The 22,103-nt window shown below is 55.7% G+C and overlaps 1 protein-coding gene across 4 annotated transcripts in view; it reads left to right on the top strand.

Moving 5' to 3' along the window:
* The first annotated feature begins 3,805 nt into the window (after window positions 1-3,805).
* Flnc (filamin C) overlaps window positions 3,806-22,103 on the top strand; it is a 28,306-nt gene continuing 10,008 nt past the window's right edge. Inside the window, exons 1-29 of one of the 4 annotated variants that reach the window (XM_074063613.1) lie at window positions 3,806-4,426; window positions 8,742-8,990; window positions 10,579-10,676; window positions 10,794-10,944; window positions 11,033-11,151; window positions 11,289-11,366; window positions 11,557-11,719; window positions 11,901-12,101; window positions 12,460-12,522; window positions 13,367-13,504; window positions 13,864-13,990; window positions 14,127-14,263; window positions 14,389-14,582; window positions 14,679-14,792; window positions 15,438-15,581; window positions 15,791-15,914; window positions 16,044-16,204; window positions 16,480-16,570; window positions 16,666-16,835; window positions 17,052-17,169; window positions 17,257-17,519; window positions 17,890-18,487; window positions 19,138-19,311; window positions 19,402-19,564; window positions 19,843-20,003; window positions 20,788-20,955; window positions 21,037-21,160; window positions 21,650-21,806; window positions 21,881-22,070. In XM_074063613.1, the coding sequence (XP_073919714.1) occupies window positions 4,072-4,426; window positions 8,742-8,990; window positions 10,579-10,676; window positions 10,794-10,944; window positions 11,033-11,151; window positions 11,289-11,366; window positions 11,557-11,719; window positions 11,901-12,101; window positions 12,460-12,522; window positions 13,367-13,504; window positions 13,864-13,990; window positions 14,127-14,263; window positions 14,389-14,582; window positions 14,679-14,792; window positions 15,438-15,581; window positions 15,791-15,914; window positions 16,044-16,204; window positions 16,480-16,570; window positions 16,666-16,835; window positions 17,052-17,169; window positions 17,257-17,519; window positions 17,890-18,487; window positions 19,138-19,311; window positions 19,402-19,564; window positions 19,843-20,003; window positions 20,788-20,955; window positions 21,037-21,160; window positions 21,650-21,806; window positions 21,881-22,070 (4,993 nt within the window). In that variant the 5' untranslated portion in view covers window positions 3,806-4,071. The remainder of the gene's footprint in view (window positions 4,427-8,741; window positions 8,991-10,578; window positions 10,677-10,793; window positions 10,945-11,032; window positions 11,152-11,288; window positions 11,367-11,556; window positions 11,720-11,900; window positions 12,102-12,459; window positions 12,523-13,366; window positions 13,505-13,863; window positions 13,991-14,126; window positions 14,264-14,388; window positions 14,583-14,678; window positions 14,793-15,437; window positions 15,582-15,790; window positions 15,915-16,043; window positions 16,205-16,479; window positions 16,571-16,665; window positions 16,836-17,051; window positions 17,170-17,256; window positions 17,520-17,889; window positions 18,488-19,137; window positions 19,312-19,401; window positions 19,565-19,842; window positions 20,004-20,787; window positions 20,956-21,036; window positions 21,161-21,649; window positions 21,807-21,880; window positions 22,071-22,103) is intronic. The other 3 variants (XM_020160312.2, XM_074063617.1, XM_074063633.1) reach the window with 3 other exon arrangements.

Genomic DNA, 22,103 nt, shown 5'->3' with positions numbered 1-22,103 from the left:
TGAAATGTGAAATATTCACTTGAGCTAGCTTTAAAAGGCAGGGGGAAGGCACTGATTTTAAGTCTACAGGGGTGTGTTTTAGCAGCCAGAGGCAGTCATGTACCCGAGTCTGGATACAGCTAGAACCAATGGTTCCAAACTGTTCAGGAGCCTCCATCTCTCCTAGCTTTCTACTGCCTGCTTTCTACTCTATCCCTGCAGACCAGGCCCCTCTGCTGTCCCTGTCCAGCCTGCCACCTGCCCATCCTACCAAAGACCAGGTACTATTGGAGGCTGGGTAGATGGCTCTAAAAGTCAGAACTGATGTTTCTGATTCTAGCAGGCTGAGTGGGCTGAGTGTTAGGATGCAGGAAGGAGCAAAGGGAGTAGCATAGAGATCCAGGCTGTGGAAGGGCCTAACTCTCCAGAACCCACTGGGTTGCCCAGATGACAGCAGAAGCAAACTAAATTTTTTAATCCCAGCCAGACACTGGTGGCTCATGCCTGTAATCCTAGCTACTCAGGAGGCAGAGATCAGTAGGACTGAGATTCAAAGCCAGCCCAGGCAAATAATCTGCAAGAACCTATTTTGAAAAAACCCATCACAAAAAAGGACTGGTGGAGTGGCTCAAGGTGTAGGTCCTGAGTTCAAACCCCAGTACCACAAAAAAAAAAAGTTTTTAATCCCGTTAGATGCTAGACACTGTGCTAGTCATCTTTCATATTATTTCCTCTTATCTTCACCCCTGTTTAAAAAATTCCTTTGAGGATATTATTAACTTTTATTTTACAGATGAGAAAACAGAGGCCCAAAAGAATTGCCTAACCTACCCAAGGTTACAAAGCTAGAAGTGGAGAGGCTGGAATTCAGCCCATGGATCTTTCTTCTCCACTGCCTCCCTGGCACCCAGGTCAGAACCACAGTCAGTATCACTGATTGTCAAAGTGCCTGTTGTGAGCCTGGCTAGCGTGGAAACATCACAGATGGCTGTGGGAATGTCTGTGGTTCCAAAAAACAAGATTTTCAAACATGGCCCAATGAATCTGCTCAGGCAGATTCAGCTCAGCCCAAGTTAAATATGGCCAGTGTTGGTGGTTGACAAGCAGTGCCCCCTGATGGGAAAGGCAGGCCCAGGTAAAGAGCCAGGCAACCTGGTCTCCTGAGATAGGTCAACAGGTGATGAGTCAGGGGGCTATAAATGGCCTGGAGCCCCAGCCAGCCCTGCCACACATACTCAGCTGATGAAACCCCCCGTAAGCCCCCTCTGTGCCTCTGCCTGGCTCGGGGAAGAACACATTAGCTCTCCTCAGGGAGGGGGCCCCATTTGGCAGGCTCCAGGACAGCATTGTGCACGGTCTGTTCCCCCTGCATGGCCAGGCTTGGGACCTGGGCTCATGCGCTATATTGAGGGCTGAGTCACCAGCCTGCGCCTGGGTAGGCTGACAGTGACTGGTTACTGGGGCCTGAGTCAGGCCCCTGGATTTATCCTGGAGAGCAACAGGCTCAGGTTTCTGGGAACGAGGGTGATGGGAACCATCCTTTGGCACTCCGCACCCTGCTCTGTCCACCATTCACTCACTCCCCTGGGATCTGCACATTGATCTCTCCTGGAGTGAGATGAGTTGAAGAGGAACAGCAAGGGAGGCTATCCTTGAGAGGTCTTTCTCCAGTTGTTGGCTTCCCTCTGGATCCTCCTGCCTTAACAGAGGCCCCTGGCTGACTGGAGGCCTCTGATAATTCCCACCAGACTGGACTATAAGCCATTAGAGCTTATAAAGGGGTTGTCAGCTCCAAGCTACCACCTGACTCCCTTCTTCCCTTTCTAGCAGCTCAGAGAGGAATCCATCCTTTCCCATATCTGTACCTCAGTTTCTTTATCAGGGTTTCACAGACAACACAGTGGAGCCCTAAGCTGCTGGCTCCTCAGGCTTGTCAAAAATCTGCCTTCACACACACAGTTTCCCTGTAAGACCCAGCATGTGTACCAAGCTGGGCATCTCTCCCCAGGAGAGCTCAGCCTCTCGCTGGTGCCTGCTGGGTGGTTTTGGCTGGTGCCTGCTGGGTGGTTTTGGCCACGGGATGAAGGTGGCTTGGGGAAATGACAGTTCTGGAGACAGGGAGAGAGAGTTGCCAATAGGAGAGTGGAATTCCTGAGCACCTCGTCACCGGCAGCCGACAGAACATGAGCTGCAGGGCCCAAGCTATTTATACCTCGCCTGTCACTATCAAGGTCCCCAGACACTGCTCCTCCCCCACCCCCCAACAGCCATGCACAGCAGGTCCTTTTTCTGTTTCTGGTCCCTTCTCTACTCCTCCCCCTCCCTACCTAAGAACCAGGCAATCTCCTTAAATGAGAAGGGGAAAAAAACGATCCATGGAACCCTGTTGTCATAAGCATGCCCCCCCCCCACAAACTCCTAAACTTCTTTTTCGGTCCCTAATAGACCGAAATAGGCTCCCTCTGGCCTTTGGGAGTCAGAGCCCCCAAAGATGCCCACTATTGCCTGCCTTTTTGCCAGGCCTGGGAGGAAGAAAGGAGTAAGGTCACAGAACCTTCCCAAACCTTAACCATCCCATGACTTGAGATGGGGACCATTTGACTTAAAGAAACTTCTGAGGCTCAGACATGACTTCCCTATTAAGCTTACTGAGTCTAGAAAGATGGGAAATTAGAGGAAGCATGGCCTGAAGGAGAGCCAGGAGGTATGGGATACATGTACGCTACAAAGTTGCCAAATATACATTCTTACATAAATATTTTCTGTAGCTCTTTCTCCTCATCTCAGGCTGGTTCCTCTGTTTGAGTGCCTCAGTTTCCTGTTACCATTCCCCAAGCCTCCATCCATCCTGGGCTTACCCTGAGCCCAATCTCACCTAGACTTCCCACCCGGCTCCCTTGGGCTCTCCCTGCCCACTCTGCCCCTGGCGCTGACCCATCTACCCCAGTCACGTTTTGGCTTGGCTGCCAGGGCTCTCCCTACTGTCTGGCTCAATCGCCTTTCCCTGGGAGGATCTGCCCTGTGGCCCAGATGGGCATATTGCCCAGGGAGGGGGGGTCCCTGGCATTACAAGGGGCAGCCTCTCCCATCATCACCTCAGTTGAGTCAGACTGGGGTGGGGGGGAAGGTATGACTTACTGACTCACTGGGTACCCTTTGCCTGAGCTCAGCTTCATTCTAAGAGGATGAGGCCAAATGGGCTAGTGACAGGGACACTGAGTCAGGGCAAGTGCCTCTGTCTTTCCCCTATGACCCTAGATTTGGGCAAATGACAATTTTCTACCTGTAAAGTTGGAGCAATAAGGGGAGTCCCGTGTCCACCCTCGTCTTCTTCCTAATTGGCCTGGTCAGTGTCCCTGCTTCCTTTCTACACAAGCACACACACACACACACACACACACACACACACGCACATTTCCCTTCTCTGTCCACAGGTGGACAATATGCCGGGCTAGGAGCCAGGACTCCCAGGCTCTGTCAACAGCCTCAACACCAATTTATCCAGAAAAATCTGTCAACATCAGATCAACACGTTTAGCCCCAGCCACTGGCCTCAGTTTCCCCATTTATCTCTTAAATCCCTGCCTGTGTGTTGGAGAGACCATATTTCATCCCTTACTGATAGAGCTTAGTTTTGGGGTGCTGGGTGAGCATGGGGGAACTCCCCGGGCCTAGGGGTCGGGCGCTCACTCCCCATCCCGCAGCTTGCGCGGGCCGCGTGGGGGAGGGGCGGGCGGAGGCGGGGCCGTGGGGCTCGGCGCGGCCCCCACCCGCGGGCCGGGCGGCATTCCTGGGAGGCCGGCGCTCTGACGTGGACTCGGGGGCCGCGGGCGCGGCGGGGGGGCGGCAGCCCGGGGGTTTCTTAAACCCCCCACCCGGGCCCAGCCCGCACTTCCCGAGCACCGCTCCGCCTGCGGAGGGAGAGAGAGCCAGAGAGCGGCAGAGAAGCCGAGAGGCCCGCCGAGCCCCGCCAGCCAAGGCGCAAGAGAAGTTGGAGAGAGCGTAGCGAGCTGTCCCGTCCCGACAGCGCCCCGACAGCGCCCGCAGCCCGAGTCCCCAGGCCACAAAGTCCCTGTCCCCGCGGGCTCCAGCATGATGAACAACAGTGGCTACTCCGACGCCTCCGGCCTCGGCCTGGGCGATGAGGCGGACGAGATGCCGTCCACTGAGAAGGACCTGGCGGAGGACGCGCCATGGAAGAAGATCCAGCAGAACACGTTCACGCGCTGGTGCAACGAACACCTCAAGTGCGTGGGCAAGCGCCTGACCGACCTGCAGCGCGACCTCAGCGACGGGCTGCGCCTCATCGCGCTGCTCGAGGTGCTCAGTCAGAAGCGCATGTACCGCAAGTTCCACCCGCGCCCCAACTTCCGCCAGATGAAGCTGGAGAACGTGTCTGTGGCTCTCGAGTTCCTGGAGCGCGAGCACATCAAGCTCGTGTCCATCGGTCAGTGCGGGCGACGAGGGCGTGGGCACAGAGAGAGAGAGGGGCTGTCCCATAGGGGCAGGGAACACAGGTGCCGGGTGGGCGCGCAAGGAGTTGGCAGAGAAGCCTCACTTCCACCAGAAAAGACCCGGACCGGGTCTCTCCCCTCACTAACACAGGCCACCTGGGCACTGCTTTGACACCCATCTTGGGACAGCAGGTACCCACTGGGTGGCCTGGTTAGTCCAGACCTTACCGTTCTGGAACCTTGAAGCTACACCCTCCCCATGCACACTCTCACCAACCTGTCGCCACTCCCTGGCTCACTGTCCCCTTGGGCATGCTTGAGAGAACAGAGCCAGTGCTCATTGCTGATTCCTGGGGGCGATTACCCCCTCCTCCCAACAAAGCAAATGGCTTCTCAGCCCTTCCACATGGGAGGAAGCAGCTGAAGACAGGTCCCAGCCACCTCGAGGATCTGAAGCTAAGAACTGGTGGCAGGGCAGCTCCACCGGGGCCCCTCTGCAGGCATGTGCTCAGCAGCTGGGATCAGGCCCAGCCAGGGCAAGCAGAGCCCAGCCTCAGAAGCCTAAAAAGGCGCTGAGCGATGGCAGGGAGCCTTAACCCCTGCTTGCCCTTCCCCTGCTTCAGTTGCCTGGCCTGAGAGGGGGCTCCTGCCTGTCCACCCCCTTTGCCTGGGATTGGCTGCAGCTAACCGTCTGGCTAGAGGGAGGGAGGGAGGGAGGGAGGGAGGGAGGGAGGGGAAGCCTGCGGAAGGGAGGAAGTCATTGAGTGTAACCAGATTTGGAAGGTGTATCAGTGCTGGGTGGGGGTGGGGAGGTAGTCTAACCTTGACAGTCCAGAAGCCCTGGGTGGGCTTTGAGTGGCAAGATGTCGTCCCCCACCTCACCACCTGCCCTGATGGGGATAGGGGCAGACTCCTACCAACCCTTTGGTGAGCTCTTAAGAGCCCTGCTGTGATTTACAGGAAGGACCCCCTTGGCTGGGGTGCCCTGGGGCCCCAGGAGGGGAGTTGCACAAGACACCAGGTGGTCCCACACACACAGACTGCCCCAGAGACATCTCTACATAATTAGATGTCTGTCCACTCCCCACTTTCCCTCAGGGCCATCTCCAGACCTCCTGAATTAGTAGCTGAGGTCAGTCTGGGGCCCTTTGCCCTGTCCAGTCCCCTCCCTAGGCCCTACCTCCTCTTGCCCCAATACTACCCCCCCCCACCGGCCTGCTCTGGCCTGGAAATAGCTCTGTCTCCGTGACACAGCAGATGTCTCTGAGCTTTCCAGAAGGACAAACCTGAGGGCAAGGGGTGGGGGAGGGGGCCCTGGTGTATGTAGTGGGGCTGAGGGCTAGGAAAGTAGAAGTGGGGGGAGGGCCTGGGGGGTTAGGAGGAGCCAACCCTAGGGCCATCATCCCCCTCCAGCATCCCCCTCCAGGCTGAGATTTGAAAAGCAGGACTGACTGTCCCAGGTGGGGTCTCCAGGGAAAAGCCTGAGGCCTCTGCAAGACATTATAGGAAACTGCTCAGCCTTCTCTCCGGTTGCTGGGGGCGGTTGGCCCCTCTCCAGGCCTCATCCTTTCCCTGTGCACCTCTCCCCTCCCCCATGGTGGTGCCTGGCTCTGGGCCCCCTTGGCTCAGCTGTAGAGGGGCCTGCTCTGAGTAGAAGGGGAAGAAGCCAATGCTGGTTTGGGGGGTGGGAAGGAAGCTTCCTAAGTTCCTGCTGGGAGGAAGGGGAGCCGGCCCTGTTTGGGCCAAGAAGCTCACTCCAGTTGATGAGATAAGCTGTCAGCAATTCAGCTGCTGGGCTGGGGCTGAGGCTGTAGAGAAGGGGCACTGACACCATCCAGGCTATGTAAAGGGGCCGCCAGCAAGGAGGGGGCATCTTGCTTCCTCTTGCTCCCCTGGTCCCACTTAGTGGTGGAAAGGGACCATCAAGGGGCCTCCTGTGAGGCATTGTCTTAGGTCTGAAGTTGAGCCTCTGGGGCACCTGTGAGGGGGCTCTCAAAGACTCCCCCCACTTCTCTTTCTAGAAGGGAAGTTAGGGCCTGGTGTGGGAGCTGGGAGATGAGAAGTTCACCTGGAAAAGGGGTCCTCAGGGTCCTCAGTCTGGACTGAAGGAAATGTGTGCCCTTCTCACCCTCCAGCACCCAGCATGGGCCCCCACCGCCCCCTCAGTTCCTCCAAACAAAGAGGCCTATGAGGCTGCTCTCTCCCGCAGCTGTTCCCCAGTTGCTATTCCTTCTCCTGGAGCCAACGGCTGAGGGAGGGGCTGAAGGGGCCAGCAGCTGTCCCAGCACCTCCCTCGACCCAGCCCTTTCTCCTCCACCTCCATGGAGGCAGGGGGGGTGGTCTGGGACTAGCTATCTGGCTCCTCCTACCCCTTTTGGGGTGTCCTTAGGCAAGCAGTGAAGTGATAGCTTAGTGGGCTGCTGAGCCTGGGGTGAGTTGAGGCCCCTCCACCCCTGCCTGGACTCCAAGGAGATGGAGGGAGAGAAAGATCATTGCTCCCAGAGTGGGAGTCTGGTCCTGCTGTCCCCCTCCTGCCCTGAGCTGGGACCACTTGCTGTCTGGCCCAGGGCCAGTTGCTAGGGAGAAACCTCTCTCACCAGCAAACATGAATGACCCTCTTGCCACTCCGCACTCTTTCCCAACCCTAAAGCTTCAAGGCCTCCCTCCTAGGGCTCTGGCTCCAATTTGCAAGAAGCACTTCTGGTTGTGTGAGCCACGGCTTTGGTAGCCCTGATGACCATGAAAGGCTAGGGCACTGAAGTGTCCAGACTGTGTGAAAGTGTTGTGGGCCTGTGTGTTTGAGAGAGAGCAAAAGCACCAGGAGGCAGGGAGTGAGTGTGTCATGGAATCCAAGAGCTGCCAAACCATTGTGCTGCAGTGAAGCCAGGGGAAAGGGGCGGGCAAGGGAGCTGCTGGGGAAGGAAGGATGAATCAGTGACAGGGTGGGGAGCCAGGGCTAGAACTCTAGCCCTGGGGGCCAGGGAAATGGAGATTCCCCCTCCAGGGACAGGTTGGGGTAGAATAGAAGATGCCAGGGGCTCCCCAGGCCTCACGCGCTTTCCTCCAGATCTGGGGAAGGGGAGACATGAAAGATGTGTAAGGGGATCCTCCAGTCCCACCTTCTCCTATCCTTCAGAGAACATCAACAAACAAGGGCTGCCCCCTTCCAGCCTCCTAAAAGCAGCGCTCAGGGCAGCTGATGGATTTCAGACTCACATTGCCCTTTTCAAATTAGCTGGATTCCCAAATCTATACTCAAGCCCCTCCTCCTCCTAAATATTTCCCTTTAACTGTGAAAGCAGAACAGGGACCAGTTCTGGTCCAAAGCATCCCTGAGATTTGAGTCCATGTGGGTTACATTTCATCTGGCTCTTTTGAGACCCCACTGGCCCCCAGCATTTGGCAACATGCCCTCCAAGCCGTAACTGAGCATGTGCCCTCTCTTCTCCCAGAACCCCTTTTGGGACCCCTTTTGTTCCAAAAGCCTTTATGGATAGAATCAGGCTGGTCCTATTCCCCTCTAACTTCAGTTTTTAACCACTGTGAGACACTGCTAAGTTTTAGGTCAGCATAGAAAGATAAAATTCAGGGTCTAGAGTGAAAGAAGCCCAACCAAAAAAATTAATAAATAAATAATAAGTGTTCCGTATGATTCCATTTACATAAAAGTCTAGAAAATACAAAATATCAGAAGACAGAACATACCAGTTGTTACCAGGGAAGGTGGGACAAGGGGACAGGCAGGAGGGAGAGATTATAAAAGTATACATACAAGGAAATTTGGGGAATGATGACACTATACTTATTATTATTTGGTGGTATGGGATTTGAACTCAAGGCTTTGTTCTTGCTAGGCAGGCCCTCTACCTCTTGAGCCAAATCTCCAGCCCTACTTACCACAGTGATTTTATTGGTATGTGCCTGTTGTTCAAATTGATTGTACTCTCTTAATATGTGCAATCTGCTGAATGTCAGTAAAACCATTAAGAAAACAAAATAAAATAGTGCCTGCCCCCAAGAGGGATGCAGTCCAGAAGGCCAAAAACTAAAACTTGCATAGATGGGAAGCAGCCTCAAGTGCTGGGGGTAGAGGGAGAGGTACCTGTGCAGGAATGCAGAAAGAAGCAGCCTGGTTCCAGAGAGGATTTGACATCTGGCCAGGAAGAAGAGAATTTGGTAGGCAGAGAAAAGGTTCCAAAAGTAGAAACCTGATCCTGGTGCTCTAGTAGGTACCTCAGGAGCTTGGCAGATGAAGGTGGTGGGCACACGGATGCCCTCCTGAGCTGGCTTGTTCCCTCCACTCTGCAGACAGCAAGGCCATCGTGGATGGGAACCTAAAGCTGATCCTGGGTCTGATCTGGACTCTGATTCTGCACTACTCCATTTCCATGCCCATGTGGGAGGATGAAGATGATGAAGATGCCCGCAAACAGACACCCAAGCAGCGTCTGCTCGGCTGGATCCAGAACAAGGTCCCCCAGCTGCCCATCACCAACTTCAACCGTGATTGGCAAGACGGCAAGGCTCTGGGTGCCCTGGTGGACAACTGTGCCCCTGGTGAGTAGGACAGTGGGCACATCATGGAGCCCTTAGCTCAGAAGGATAGTGGGGATAATCTGGGGATGCTGAAGCTGGTGGTTGTCAGGATGCACACTCCAGTGTCTGGGGATAGGATCACCTATGGGGTTAGCCCCTCTTCTACCTGGGAATCACTGCTGGAGTCAGGCCTTACTTGATGGGAGGTTCAGATTCTGCAGGAAAAGGTTTAAAGCCCTCATTTTACAGGCAAGGACAGAGAAATTCAGGAAGAGCTAATGACTTGTCCAAGATCACACAGCCTAACTGTGGCAGAAGTACACCTGGAGCCCAGGGCCCTGACTCCCTGCTCTGCAAACTGCCTACTTTGCCACATCCCTGCTGAGCTGAGAGAACAGGAATACAGTGGAACTTGTAGCAAGAAGGTCTAGAGTTAGAACCAGAGAAGGCTCTTCTTTGTGAGGCCCCAGGGCAGCTCTGAGAAAGGGTCAGGCCTAGGATGAGATGAAGTGGGTTGAGGCAGCGTGGTACTGTCCAATGGCAGGTGACCCAGCCCCACCCCCCTGGGTGTAGACCCTGGCCTGGTCAAGCCAGAACAGATCACAGGCCTAAGAACACTGAGTAGTGCAGGCCAAAGTCGCAAGCCATGTGCAGCTCCATCCTGACCCTCATCTCCTGAGAAGAGAGAAGAGAGGTCTTCTTCCCTGTGCTAGTTGGCCCTGCCTGAGGAGCCCTGGCTTCTTGGGGGTAATCCTCCCCCACCATGGGGTCAGCTGGAGAGCAGGGGTGGGAGGCGGGGGCACACAGCCTGGGAAGCATTCCCAGCTGCTGAGCCATTGCCCACAACTGGTGTGGCTGCCAGGAGTGAGCTCAGCTGTTCCAGCCAGTCATGGATTCCAGCCTGTGAGCCGGCCCCCTCCCCACCAATGCGCCCCCTTCAGCTCTGGCCTGGACCAAGCACCCCCTGACTGCGCAGTCCTTCTCAGGGTGATCTGGGGCTGCTTTGCATCCTTCCTGCTAGCAGGCTGGGCTGCTCTTGATGAGCAAACAAGAAGACCCATCCTCTTCCAATAGGCCCTTCAGTGCCTTAGTTTCCCTAAGTGGGCAGCTAGGAAGGGAGAGGAAGTCTTATGCCCTAAGGCTGGTGTGACATTACTTAAGAGCTGGGACTTCAGGCAGCTCTGAGGAGGGGATAAGTCAGAAGTATATTGGGACAGGGGCTCTGATCCCCTCTGTCCACTCCTGAGGCAGCTGGCATGAGGCAGGGATTCCTCATGGAGGCTTGGTATTCAGGGTCTGGGCAGGACCTGATGGGTCCTGGACAAGCAGGAGGCTGGCTGGCAGAGCTGGTGCCAGGCTACATCAGCTGGGACAGAAAGGCCTCATTGTTGTTGCTGTCAGGGGCTGCCTTGCCACGACACAGTGGTGGGCAACCCAGCAAATGGATTACAACATCGGGATAGCAGGAACCTGGCTGGGCAAAGGCCTAATGCTGGCTGGCCAGAGAGGGTATGAAGTCCCAGCCTCTGGGGGTGTTGAGTGAACAAATGTTCTACGCTGTGGTTTGGCTGGTTCTCCCTAACTGTGTGTCCCTTCACCATCTCTTTAGGTCTCTGCCCTGACTGGGAAGCCTGGGACCCCAACCAGCCTGTGCAGAATGCTCGGGAAGCCATGCAGCAAGCAGACGACTGGCTCGGGGTGCCCCAGGTACACTGGGTGGGGCATGGGGCAGGAGGGGTGGGGTGGAGGAGGGTCTATAAGGATACAGGTAGGACTGAGGCTGTTGGGTAGAGTGCACTGTATAAACGTTCCTCCCTATGGCAGGTGATTGCCCCCGAGGAAATTGTGGACCCCAATGTGGATGAGCATTCGGTCATGACCTACCTGTCCCAGTTCCCCAAGGCCAAGCTAAAACCTGGTGCCCCTGTTCGTTCCAAGCAGTTGAACCCAAAGAAAGCCATCGCCTATGGGCCGGGTATGTGCTGAACCCTGACAGTCCTCCTGGAGCAGCAGGAATGGTGTGGGGTCTCCCTGAGTAATCTGGGCTCTGCCTCTGCCTGCAGGCATTGAGCCCCAGGGCAACACTGTGCTGCAGCCCGCCCACTTCACTGTGCAGACTGTGGATGCTGGAGTGGGTGAGGTGCTAGTCTACATTGAGGACCCTGAGGGCCACACCGAGGAGGTATGGAGAGGTGCTGGGGGTGAAGGGATTAGTGTGGAATCAGCGCAGAGGCTGCCTAGGGCTGGGAAGCCCTGGGCACTGTTGGGTCAGCAGCAGATACAACCACTGTGACTTCCAATCTTTTTCTTTCCCTGTAGGCCAAGGTGGTTCCCAACAATGATAAGGACCGCACCTACGCCGTCTCCTACGTACCAAAGGTTGCTGGGTTACACAAGGTATCCCCCTGTAGGACCTTCTGTCCATCCTGCCGTTACCATCTGTGGCTCTGACTAAATGGAGCCCTCTCGACCTACACCTTACCCCTGCCAACCATCCACCTCTCTCCCTTCTTGGCTCTTTTCTGTCCCTCCACCCCGTAAAGAACTGCTTGACCCTAGAAGCTAACCTTTGACTCCTGTACCCCAGGTGACTGTGCTCTTTGCTGGCCAGAACATTGAGCGTAGCCCCTTTGAGGTGAATGTGGGCATGGCCCTGGGAGATGCCAACAAGGTGTCAGCCCGTGGCCCTGGCCTGGAACCTGTGGGTAATGTGGCCAACAAACCCACCTACTTTGATATCTATACTGCAGGTAAGGTGGGCCCCAGGGTATGTGAGGTGGGCAGCCCTTGACAATGTGTGTATGGGGCGGGAGTTCGGTGTGAATGGGCTAGGACATAGGTCCTAGGTAGAGGCCTAATAGTCTTAGGATGAGCGAACCTAATCAGCTGTGCACGTCCACAGTGGATGCTGATCGCCTCTGTCCTTTGCAGGGGCTGGCACTGGTGATGTTGCCGTGGTGATCGTGGACCCACAGGGCCGGAGGGACACAGTGGAGGTAGCCTTGGAGGACAAGGGTGACAGCACATTCCGCTGCACATACAGGCCTGTGATGGAGGGGCCACACACAGTTCACGTGGCCTTTGCTGGTGCTCCCATCACCCGCAGTCCTTTCCCTGTCCATGTGGCTGAAGGTAAGGGCCCTGCAGCTCACCAAAGCCAGATACAGAGAGACTTACCACCAAACTCTAAGGCTGAGGGTTGATGGGAAATGTGGCACTTAATCCACAAGTAGGAGGCACCCAGCTGAGGAATTGAGATAGGCAGAAGGAGCAGCTGGGCAGGGCTCTAGGGAGATCCCTGAAGGAGGCTGGAATGGGTAAAAGAAGGGTCAGAAGACCACAGGGAAGGGTATCAGAATGGAGGTCTTGTGGAATGGTTGAGTGGGGAGTGGCAGAACCACACAAATGGAGCACATGTGGTGAGCCCCACCCCGTTCTCCAAGCCCTCAGTTGGTGACACCCCCCCTTCCCGGTTCTCTCCTGCACTCAGTGCCCCTGCCGCTGCCCAGGCCCTCTGTACCCATCATCCACCAGGCCAAGAAAGTGGCACCACGTTAGTACTCACCAGTGGAGGTGGAGCCAGGCATGGCCATAGCTGACTGATCTCATCTGTGCTGTGTGGCATGGGCCATGTGATGTGGATTTGCCCCATTTCATGGCATTCTGTGGTGGCCAGGGTTCCATGCCATTGCCTGTATTCTCTTGCAGGTCTAGTTTCCTGTTGTTGCCTGATAGTTTCTGTGATAAAATTTAGGTTTTATGTCATAGCCCGTGTTCTGTGGCAGGCCTGGATACATGTCATTGCCTGTTTTGTGGTGTCTCGTGGGTTCCATGCCATTTTTATGTGTTCTATGACAGACTGAGATTCCCACTCTTGCCAGTGTTCTGTGGCAGGCTGGTTTCCATGCATTGCCTGTGCTCAGTGGCAGGCTTCATGTTACATGGAAGAGCTCTTGTTCCATGGCGTTGCTGGATGTGGCATGACTGAGTTTCTGAGGTTGCTATGGTAGCTCTGAAAAGGCCCAGGTGACTGTGGATGGCCTTGGATGTGAGTAAAGGGCCCTTCCCTGTCTCTCTTAGCCCACTCAGTCCAGGCTCTGCCATGTCTTCATCCTAAGTGGCACCAGCTCTGAGAAACCCAGCAGGAAGAGTTTCTTGTAACCTTCCTGACCTGGGGTCTGCAGCTAGCTCCTTTGTGCCCAGTATGGCTCCTAGCAGCCCCAGTTATGTGGAGAACACAAGAAAGCGTGGGACAGGGTTGCATGAGGCCATGGCCTGTGTCTGTGATGGGTCAGGAGGACTGTGTACAGTGAATGGGAACAAGTGGTAAGGAACTAAGGCTTTATCCAGTTACCCCCTCAGTACCCCCAACCTCTCCTTCCTTCTTCTCCCCCCAGCCTGTAACCCCAATGCCTGCCGTGCCTCTGGGCGAGGCCTGCAGCCCAAAGGTGTGCGTGTAAAAGAGGTGGCTGACTTCAAGGTGTTCACCAAGGGTGCTGGCAGTGGAGAGCTCAAGGTCACAGTCAAGGGGCCAAGTGAGTGCCAGGGCCCAGGGCTGGGGAGGACTGGGTAGTAGTTCTGACAACTTGAGGTCAGTGACAACTAGCCAGCAACCCACCCTCACCCAGGAGTAGCCTTCAAGGAGACACAGTGGGAGATACCATGGGATCTCAGGCACATCATTTCTTCTCTGCCTCAGTTTCTCAGCCTGCAAGCTGGGATTAATTGTTCATGCTCTATGTGCTACGCCAGGCTGTTATGCACAGGAGTAATACATGGTCCCTGACCTAAGTTTCAGCTCTGCCCACTAGTAACACTGCCCTTAGGTTGGCTTGGGTCCCAAGGGCTCCTTGAGGGGATGTTGATCTGCACCCCTTACCCCTGATTTCCTCAGAGGGCACAGAGGAGCCAGTGAAGGTGCGGGAGGCTGGGGATGGTGTGTTCGAGTGCGAGTACTATCCTGTGGTGCCTGGAAAGTATGTGGTGACCATCACGTGGGGCGGCTATGCCATTCCCCGTAGGTAAGCACCATCCCTCTGAGGCCTTGCTGTCTGGGTCATCAAGAGGTGAGAGGAAGGGAGGTGGCTGCATGGGGATTGAGCATGCCTCTGGCAGAGGCACTTCCTGGCATTGACACCAGCTCCCTCTTTGCCCCAGCCCCTTTGAGGTCCAGGTGAGCCCAGAGGCAGGAGCCCAGAAGGTACGGGCCTGGGGTCCTGGTTTGGAGACTGGCCAGGTGGGCAAGTCAGCTGACTTTGTGGTAGAAGCCATCGGCACAGAAGTGGGGACACTAGGTAAGTGGCTGGGTAGTAGACGATGGGAATGCTAGGGAGGGCTGTGACACAACAGAGGGACATTGGGGAATGGCTGAGAGTCCAAGCTGCCTCTTACGCCTCTGACCCTCCCTGTCTCTCCCCAGGCTTCTCCATTGAGGGACCCTCACAGGCCAAGATTGAGTGTGATGACAAGGGTGATGGTTCCTGTGATGTGCGGTACTGGCCTACAGAGCCTGGGGAGTATGCTGTCCATGTCATCTGTGACGATGAGGACATCCGTGACTCACCCTTCATTGCCCACATCCAGCCAGCCCCACCAGACTGCTTCCCTGACAAGGTACGGTCCCAGCTCCTGCATGCTGACTGGGACAGCACAGGGTGCACTGGTCCTCCTCCGGTGCCCAACACAGCCCTCCTCTCTGGCCCTCCACAGGTGAAGGCCTTTGGGCCTGGCCTGGAGCCCACTGGCTGCATCGTGGACAGGCCTGCTGAGTTCACCATTGATGCTCGTGCTGCTGGCAAGGGAGACCTGAAGCTCTATGCCCAGGTAGGGTACTGGTACTGCCTGTCTCCACTGCCTCACTACCCAAGGCAGGGCCTTCCAGAAGGGAGGTGGTAGCATCACAGGAAGGAGGACCGAGTTTCACAAGCCCATAGTACTATGGAAAATTTAAAATAATGTTTTCTTACTTTTGTCTTTAAAAACATATTTTTCCAAAAACTAATTTTTGTACTGATGATTTGCAATTTAAAGATGGTTTCACCAAATAGGACATTGGTTTCAAATCAATTTCTCAAACTAGATTATGGTCACTCCTAGAGGTCATTGTCTGTTTTCTTGAGGCTCCAAAGGGATGGTTCTTCTTTAACAGTCTCTTACTCAATTTTAGGAATATTGGTTTAGCTCAGCCTCTCCCTGACCAACAGTTCTAGACACGAAGAGACCTAGATTGGGGGGAGCAGGCCACATGGATGGCCTTGAACCAGGTCTCCTAGCTTCCACGGTGGGCCCTGGCCACCAGAACACATGGCACTAGGTTCACATGGCCTGATGTCAGTGTCTGGGAGATGTGAGCGTGAGACTGGGTGGGAAAGAATGGGTGCCAAGACTGCCTACAGACAGCAGAGGGAGGACTGAGGTGCTCTGAGGCAATGAAAGCTCTTATCACCTTTGCTTGGGTGATGCCCACAGGATGCAGACGGCTGCCCCATCGACATCAAAGTGATCCCCAACGGCGATGGCACCTTCCGCTGCTCCTATGTGCCCACCAAGCCCATTAAGCACACCATCATCATCTCCTGGGGAGGTGTCAACGTGCCCAAGAGCCCCTTCAGGGTGCGTCTCTAAGCTTGCCCTGTGTCCACTGCCAGGAGTCCCAGAGGGAGGCAGGCCTCCACGCAGCAGATGTTGGCTGTCCCTGGGCCCTTGCCACCTTCTCCACCTCAAGGCTCCCACAAAGAGGCTAACACTGGTCCAGATGAGGCTGGGAGGGGGATGGGCCTTGAGGGAGGGCCACCCTACTGAGCATCAACCCCTGCCCACAGGTGAACGTGGGAGAGGGCAGTCACCCTGAGCGGGTGAAGGTGTATGGCCCTGGCGTGGAGAAGACAGGCCTCAAGGCCAATGAGCCCACCTATTTCACAGTGGACTGCAGTGAGGCAGGGCAAGGTATGTACCTGCCACAGGACCAGGGTCTAGTGGGAGGGGCTTGGACTGTTTCCTGGGCATAGCTCCAGGGGACTGTCAGTGGGGGAGGCTACTAAGCCTCACTCACAGCCTCTGCCTGCCTCCCATCAGGTGATGTGAGCATTGGCATCAAGTGTGCCCCTGGTGTGGTGGGCCCTGCAGAGGCTGACATCGACTTCGACATTATCAAGAATGACAATGACACCTTCACAGTCAAGTACACACCTCCAGGGGCCGGACACTACACCATCATGGTGCTTTTTGCCAACCAGGTACCCCAGCCCTCAGCTATTGGTAGTCACAAGCCTGTATGATGGAGGTCTAAGCAGGCAGCTGGAAATTCAGTTTCAGGGGCAGGAGGCACTGTTTCATGGATGCTGGTGGAGCCCTTCCTATGTGTAGGCACTGCCTCAGATGAGTACAAAGGGGCTCTTTCAGAGGCTGCTCTTGCCCACGCTGGGTCCCTGGGCATCTCAACCAGCATTTAGCCCAGCAGGGGGATGTGACCCCCTGGGTAAAGCCTTAACCAGGCCTTTTTCACATCCAGGAGATCCCTGCCAGCCCCTTCCACATCAAGGTGGACCCATCCCACGATGCCAGCAAGGTCAAGGCTGAGGGCCCTGGGCTGAACCGCACAGGTAGGTGTCTTGGCAGGGTCTGGGGCTGGTGTGAGGTTGGAGTTGAGCTTAGGCGACTTCCAGGCCTTCACCAACATCCCTGGGGGTGCTTCCAGGTGTGGAAGTCGGAAAGCCCACTCACTTCACTGTGCTGACCAAGGGGGCAGGCAAGGCCAAGCTAGATGTGCAGTTTGCTGGAGCAGCCAAGGGAGAGGTTGTGCGGGACTTTGAAATCATAGACAATCACGACTACTCCTACACCGTCAAGTACACTGCCGTACAGCAGGTGTGTCCCAACCTTGCATGCTCTCCCCATCCTGCTGACCAGGGCCCAGGGTGTCCCTCGTCCAATCTCATAGGACCGTTCTGGATCCTTGGCCCTTTCCTGCCTCCCATCCTCTCTCACTTTGGACCTCTGAGGCTAAGTGTCCACACAGGCCAAGGAGACATTGCCAGATTATATCCACACCATCCATTTCTGACCTTCTGATTTATCCAATAGGGCAACATGGCAGTAACAGTGACCTACGGTGGAGACCCTGTCCCCAAAAGCCCCTTTGTGGTGAATGTGGCACCCCCACTGGACCTCAGCAAAGTTAAAGTTCAAGGCCTCAACAGCAGTAAGTAGGGCAAGAGCTGCCCTGGGAACCAGGGGTGTTGGGGTGGACACTTGAGCCTCAGCCCGTGTTGTCTGGCCCTTCATGCAGAGGTGGCTGTGGGGCAGGAACAGGCATTCTCCGTGAGCACACAAGGGGCTGGCGGTCAGGGTCAATTAGACGTGCGGATGACCTCACCCTCCCGACGGCCCGTCCCCTGCAAGCTGGAGCCTGGAGCTGGAGCTGAAACTCAGGCCGTGCGTTACATGCCCCCTGAGGAGGGGCCATACAAGGTGGATATTACCTATGATGGCCACCCCGTCCCTGGCAGCCCCTTTGCTGTGGAAGGTGTCCTGCCCCCTGACCCCTCCAAGGTGAGCAGATAGGGGTTGATGGGAGCCGGGAGTTGGGGCTGGCAGGGAAAATTGATGAGTCATATACAGGTTAGAGGCCAGAGGACTTATGTGACCCAAGGCCAGGACCCTCTCCCACCCCACGACCTGCCTTAGAGACAACTTAGTTATTAAGAGCCTGGCCTTGGAATCAGACTCGGGTTTGAATCCCAGGTACACTAATGAGGCTAGATTATTCTGTCTCTCCACTTTGGTGTCTCACCTGGAGTTGTAAGCTCTCCATCTGCAGTAGCTGCTGCAGCTGAAGGTGTTAGCCAGGTGATGAGGTGAGGAGGGGGCAGCCTGGGAGAATCCAGGTGCAGGCAACCCACTTTTCTGCTCCTCCCTGTAGGTCTGTGCTTATGGCCCTGGTCTCAAGGGTGGACTCGTAGGCACCCCTGCACCCTTCTCCATCGACACCAAAGGGGCCGGCACAGGAGGCCTGGGGCTGACTGTGGAAGGCCCCTGCGAGGCCAAGATTGAGTGCCAGGATAACGGTGATGGCTCCTGTGCTGTCAGTTACCTACCCACAGAGCCAGGCGAATACACCATTAACATCCTGTTTGCCGAAGCCCATATCCCTGGCTCACCCTTCAAGGCCACCATCCGACCCGTGTTCGACCCGAGCAAGGTTCGAGCCAGTGGGCCAGGCCTAGAGCGTGGCAAAGCTGGTGAGGCAGCCACATTCACTGTGGACTGCTCAGAAGCTGGAGAGGCAGAGCTGACCATTGAGATCCTGTCGGACGCTGGTGTCAAGGCTGAGGTGCTGATCCATAACAACGCCGATGGCACCTACCACATCACCTACAGCCCTGCCTTCCCTGGCACCTACACCATCACCATCAAATATGGAGGCCATCCAATACCCAAATTCCCCACGCGTGTCCATGTGCAGCCTGCTGTTGATACCAGTGGTGTCAAGGTCTCAGGACCGGGTGTGGAGCCACACGGTAAGAGAAAAGGGGCCAGCCTTCTCCACCCACAACCCAAAGTTGTGAGTAAAGGAGCCAGGTCATCAGCAGGAGGAAGGGAAACAGAATTGAGGGCTGGGTGAGGGGAGGGCTCTTGAGGAAGTCCTGAGTCCTAAAGATATCCCAGAGAAGGAACAAAGGGGTCGAGCAGGGCATGGAGATTGGCCTCTGCTCTTAGGACAAATTGGTATCTGCCCCTGGGCGTCTTTCCCATGAGATCCTTGCACTCATCAGCTTAAGAGTTCCTGCACCCAAGAAAGCTAAGAATCTGCTCGAGAGGATGCAGAGGAAAAGTCTGGGGTAGAGGGTGACAAGAGTCACGAGACAGTGGCATGAGGGGGCCACCTGTTGGGAGGGGCAGGCTGTGGTTTGGGCATGGAGTGGAAAGAGGCATGTAAGACCCATGCCTGCCCTCAAGGGTTCACAGCGTGGGGTGAATAACTGATGTGAACAGGGAACATCACCAAATGGTGAGTGGAATGAAGGCAGAGCTGTGGGAGATAGCCTGAAGCTCTCAGAGTTGCAGAGGTCCCTGGGCGCCACTTGGAGGAACAGTCATAGAGTGGAGGAGGGGAGGGACTGGGTAAAGGCTGAGCCCCCCACTTGCTGAGCACGCTTCCTGGGTCCAGGTGTTCTACGGGAGGTGACCACTGAATTCACTGTGGACGCAAGGTCCCTAACAGCCACTGGTGGCAACCATGTGACAGCACATGTGCTCAACCCCTCGGGTGCTAAGACAGACACCTACGTGACAGACAACGGGGATGGCACCTACCGAGTGCAGTACACGGCCTATGAAGAGGGTGAGGGGCCTGCCTGAACGGGGTGGGGCTGGTGGGGGAGCAGAGCAGGAGTGCTCATGTTCCTCAACTGAATCTGTGACCCACTTCCAGGTGTGCATTTGGTGGAGGTGCTCTATGATGAGGTAGCTGTGCCCAAGAGCCCCTTCCGGGTGGGCGTGACCGAGGGCTGTGATCCCACCCGTGTCCGAGCCTTTGGACCAGGCCTGGAGAGTGGCTTGGTCAACAAGGCCAACCGCTTCACTGTGGAAACCAGGTATCCTTCGCCTTGCCTAACCTTAACCTGGGGCTATGGCCACCTTGATCTCAGACATACATCCTTCCCATTTGTCCTGTTTGTTCCTCACCCCAGGCCATCTTTTCCCAGGGGGAAACAAAGAGCAAACCTTCCCTAGAGTCCCCTAGCAGCCCCTATAGCTTGTTCCTACTGAGCTGGGCCCCCAGCATCCTGGCCTGTTTTTCCTCCCTGTTCTCCAACCTCCTCCATTCTCATTCACTGGTCCTAGCAGAGCTGACAGGAATGTCATCTTACAGGGGAGCTGGCACTGGGGGCCTAGGACTGGCCATTGAGGGCCCCTCAGAAGCCAAGATGTCTTGCAAAGACAACAAGGATGGTAGCTGCACTGTGGAGTACATCCCCTTCACCCCCGGAGACTATGATGTCAACATCACCTTTGGGGGGCGGCCCATCCCAGGTAATGCAGGGGTGTCAGAGAAGGATGCAGGATGCTGGGGGCTCCATGGGGAACACTGGAGGGAAGTTGGGTGTGGAGTTCACAGAGGCGACATGGAGACCAGGTGTGGCAGGAGCCCAGACAACAGGAAGAGGCCTGGGCTGATGGTCTGGCCCAGAGACAGGACCATGGGTGCTGTGGATATGACAGTTCTCTAGTTCATTCCCAAATGCCCTTGACGAGAGCACCAGAACTTGGTCATATAGGTTCATTCACTGGGTTCAGTCACTCAGTCTAGGCCACTGTCACTGGCTCCCTGGCTGCTCTGTCTTCCACCCTTTTGCTCTCATTGTTTGCAGAACTTCCTCACTGTCCTGTGGCCAAGCTGCCTGGGTGTGTCATGTCTTTGACTATTACAGAAGTTGGGCCTGCTGTAATGGGATGTTTTGCCCCTTGTCGAATTTCATGTTTTCTATTTTTATCAGTCATAATATCAAAAACACATTTTATTATTTTTTTAAAATATTCTATTTTTAACTTTTTATTAATTTCGGAAGGCCTTCTTCCTAGCTTGAGCCCAAATGAATGAGATTTGCCCTGCCTCAGTCTACAGCCAAACTTATCTATTCTTGTTTATGATTGCTTAGCAAGTTTCTAAGCATCTTTACATGTTGGTCTGACTGCCTTGTGGTCATCTTGGTGGCAGGGAGGCCTATCTCCTCCTTGGATCCTCGGATGCTCAGGAGGGGTATCGGGTAGACCCTCATAAGCGGGTGAGTAGAAGCTGTTGTCTCCATCCTCACAGGGAGCCCATTCCGGGTACCAGTAAAGGATGTGGTAGACCCTGGGAAGGTGAAGTGCTCAGGACCAGGGCTGGGGGCCGGTGTCAGGGCACGGGTACCCCAGACCTTCACAGTGGACTGCAGTCAAGCTGGCCGGGCCCCCCTGCAGGTGGCTGTGCTAGGCCCTACAGGTACAGAATGTCTGCAGCAGAGAGGGAAGGAGGTAGGGTAGGGTGCCAGGAGGTTCTGCTGACTCCACTCCCCTTTCCCAGGTGTGGCTGAGCCTGTGGAGGTGCGTGATAATGGAGATGGCACCCACACTGTCCACTATACCCCTGCCACTGACGGGCCCTACACAGTAGCGGTCAAGTATGCTGACCAGGAGGTGCCACGCAGGTAAGGACCAGCCTTGGGTTCCCCGTGTTGAGCTCTGGAATGCTTCTTCTGGGGCCACACCTGCAGGGCCTCTGTGGGCGTTAGGGAGAGCCCCTCCCACCTGTTTTGAGGCCTATGCGTCTGGCTGCCTCATCCTGATCTTCCCTAGGGTTCTCTGCCCTGGAGATGGCACAGCTCCTGGGGCTTCGACCCCTAATTAGTAACTAGGGACAGGGAAGGGCAAGAGGCCTGGGAGAGCCTGCTGGGCCCTCTTCTTTAAACAAACTACAGCATCTCCCCAGGAATGGAGCAGAAATGCTCAGGTCGGTCAAAGGGGTCTTCAAGTGACCTTCCCCAAGACTCAGGATGTGACCTGGCTCCTGGGAACTATCCTCCCTTCCTGCCCCTCAAAGTCATCCTCCTGCCTGTGGGTGGGGAAGACCCCGTGCCCAAGATGATACGGGACTCCCCCAACCCCCTGCCAACTATCCATCCCTTCTGCTCCTCAAGCCCTTTCAAGATCAAGGTGCTTCCAGCCCATGATGCCAGCAAGGTGAGGGCCAGTGGCCCTGGCCTCAACGCCTCTGGCATACCCGCCAGCCTGCCTGTGGAGTTCACTATAGATGCCCGGGATGCTGGAGAGGGGCTCCTCACTGTTCAGATCCTGGTGAGTCCAGACACAACCCACCTTCTGGTTGGGCTCTGGGCACAGTCAGGCCTTGACCTCTGCATTTCCTGCAGGATCCTGAGGGTAAACCCAAGAAGGCCAACATCCGAGACAATGGGGATGGCACATACACTGTGTCCTACCTGCCAGACATGAGTGGCCGATACACCATCACCATCAAGTATGGTGGTGACGAGATCCCCTATTCTCCCTTCCGAATCCACGCCCTGCCCACTGGGGATGCCAGCAAGTGCCTTGTCACAGGTCAGCACCCACTCCACATCCCTGCCCTACTCA

The sequence above is a fragment of the Castor canadensis genome, chromosome 2 (assembly GCF_047511655.1).
Source record: "Castor canadensis chromosome 2, mCasCan1.hap1v2, whole genome shotgun sequence".
In the NCBI taxonomy this organism is placed as follows: Eukaryota; Metazoa; Chordata; class Mammalia; order Rodentia; family Castoridae; genus Castor; species Castor canadensis.
Note: the sequence above shows the minus strand (reverse complement) of the source record. Positions and strands in the feature narration are given on the sequence as shown.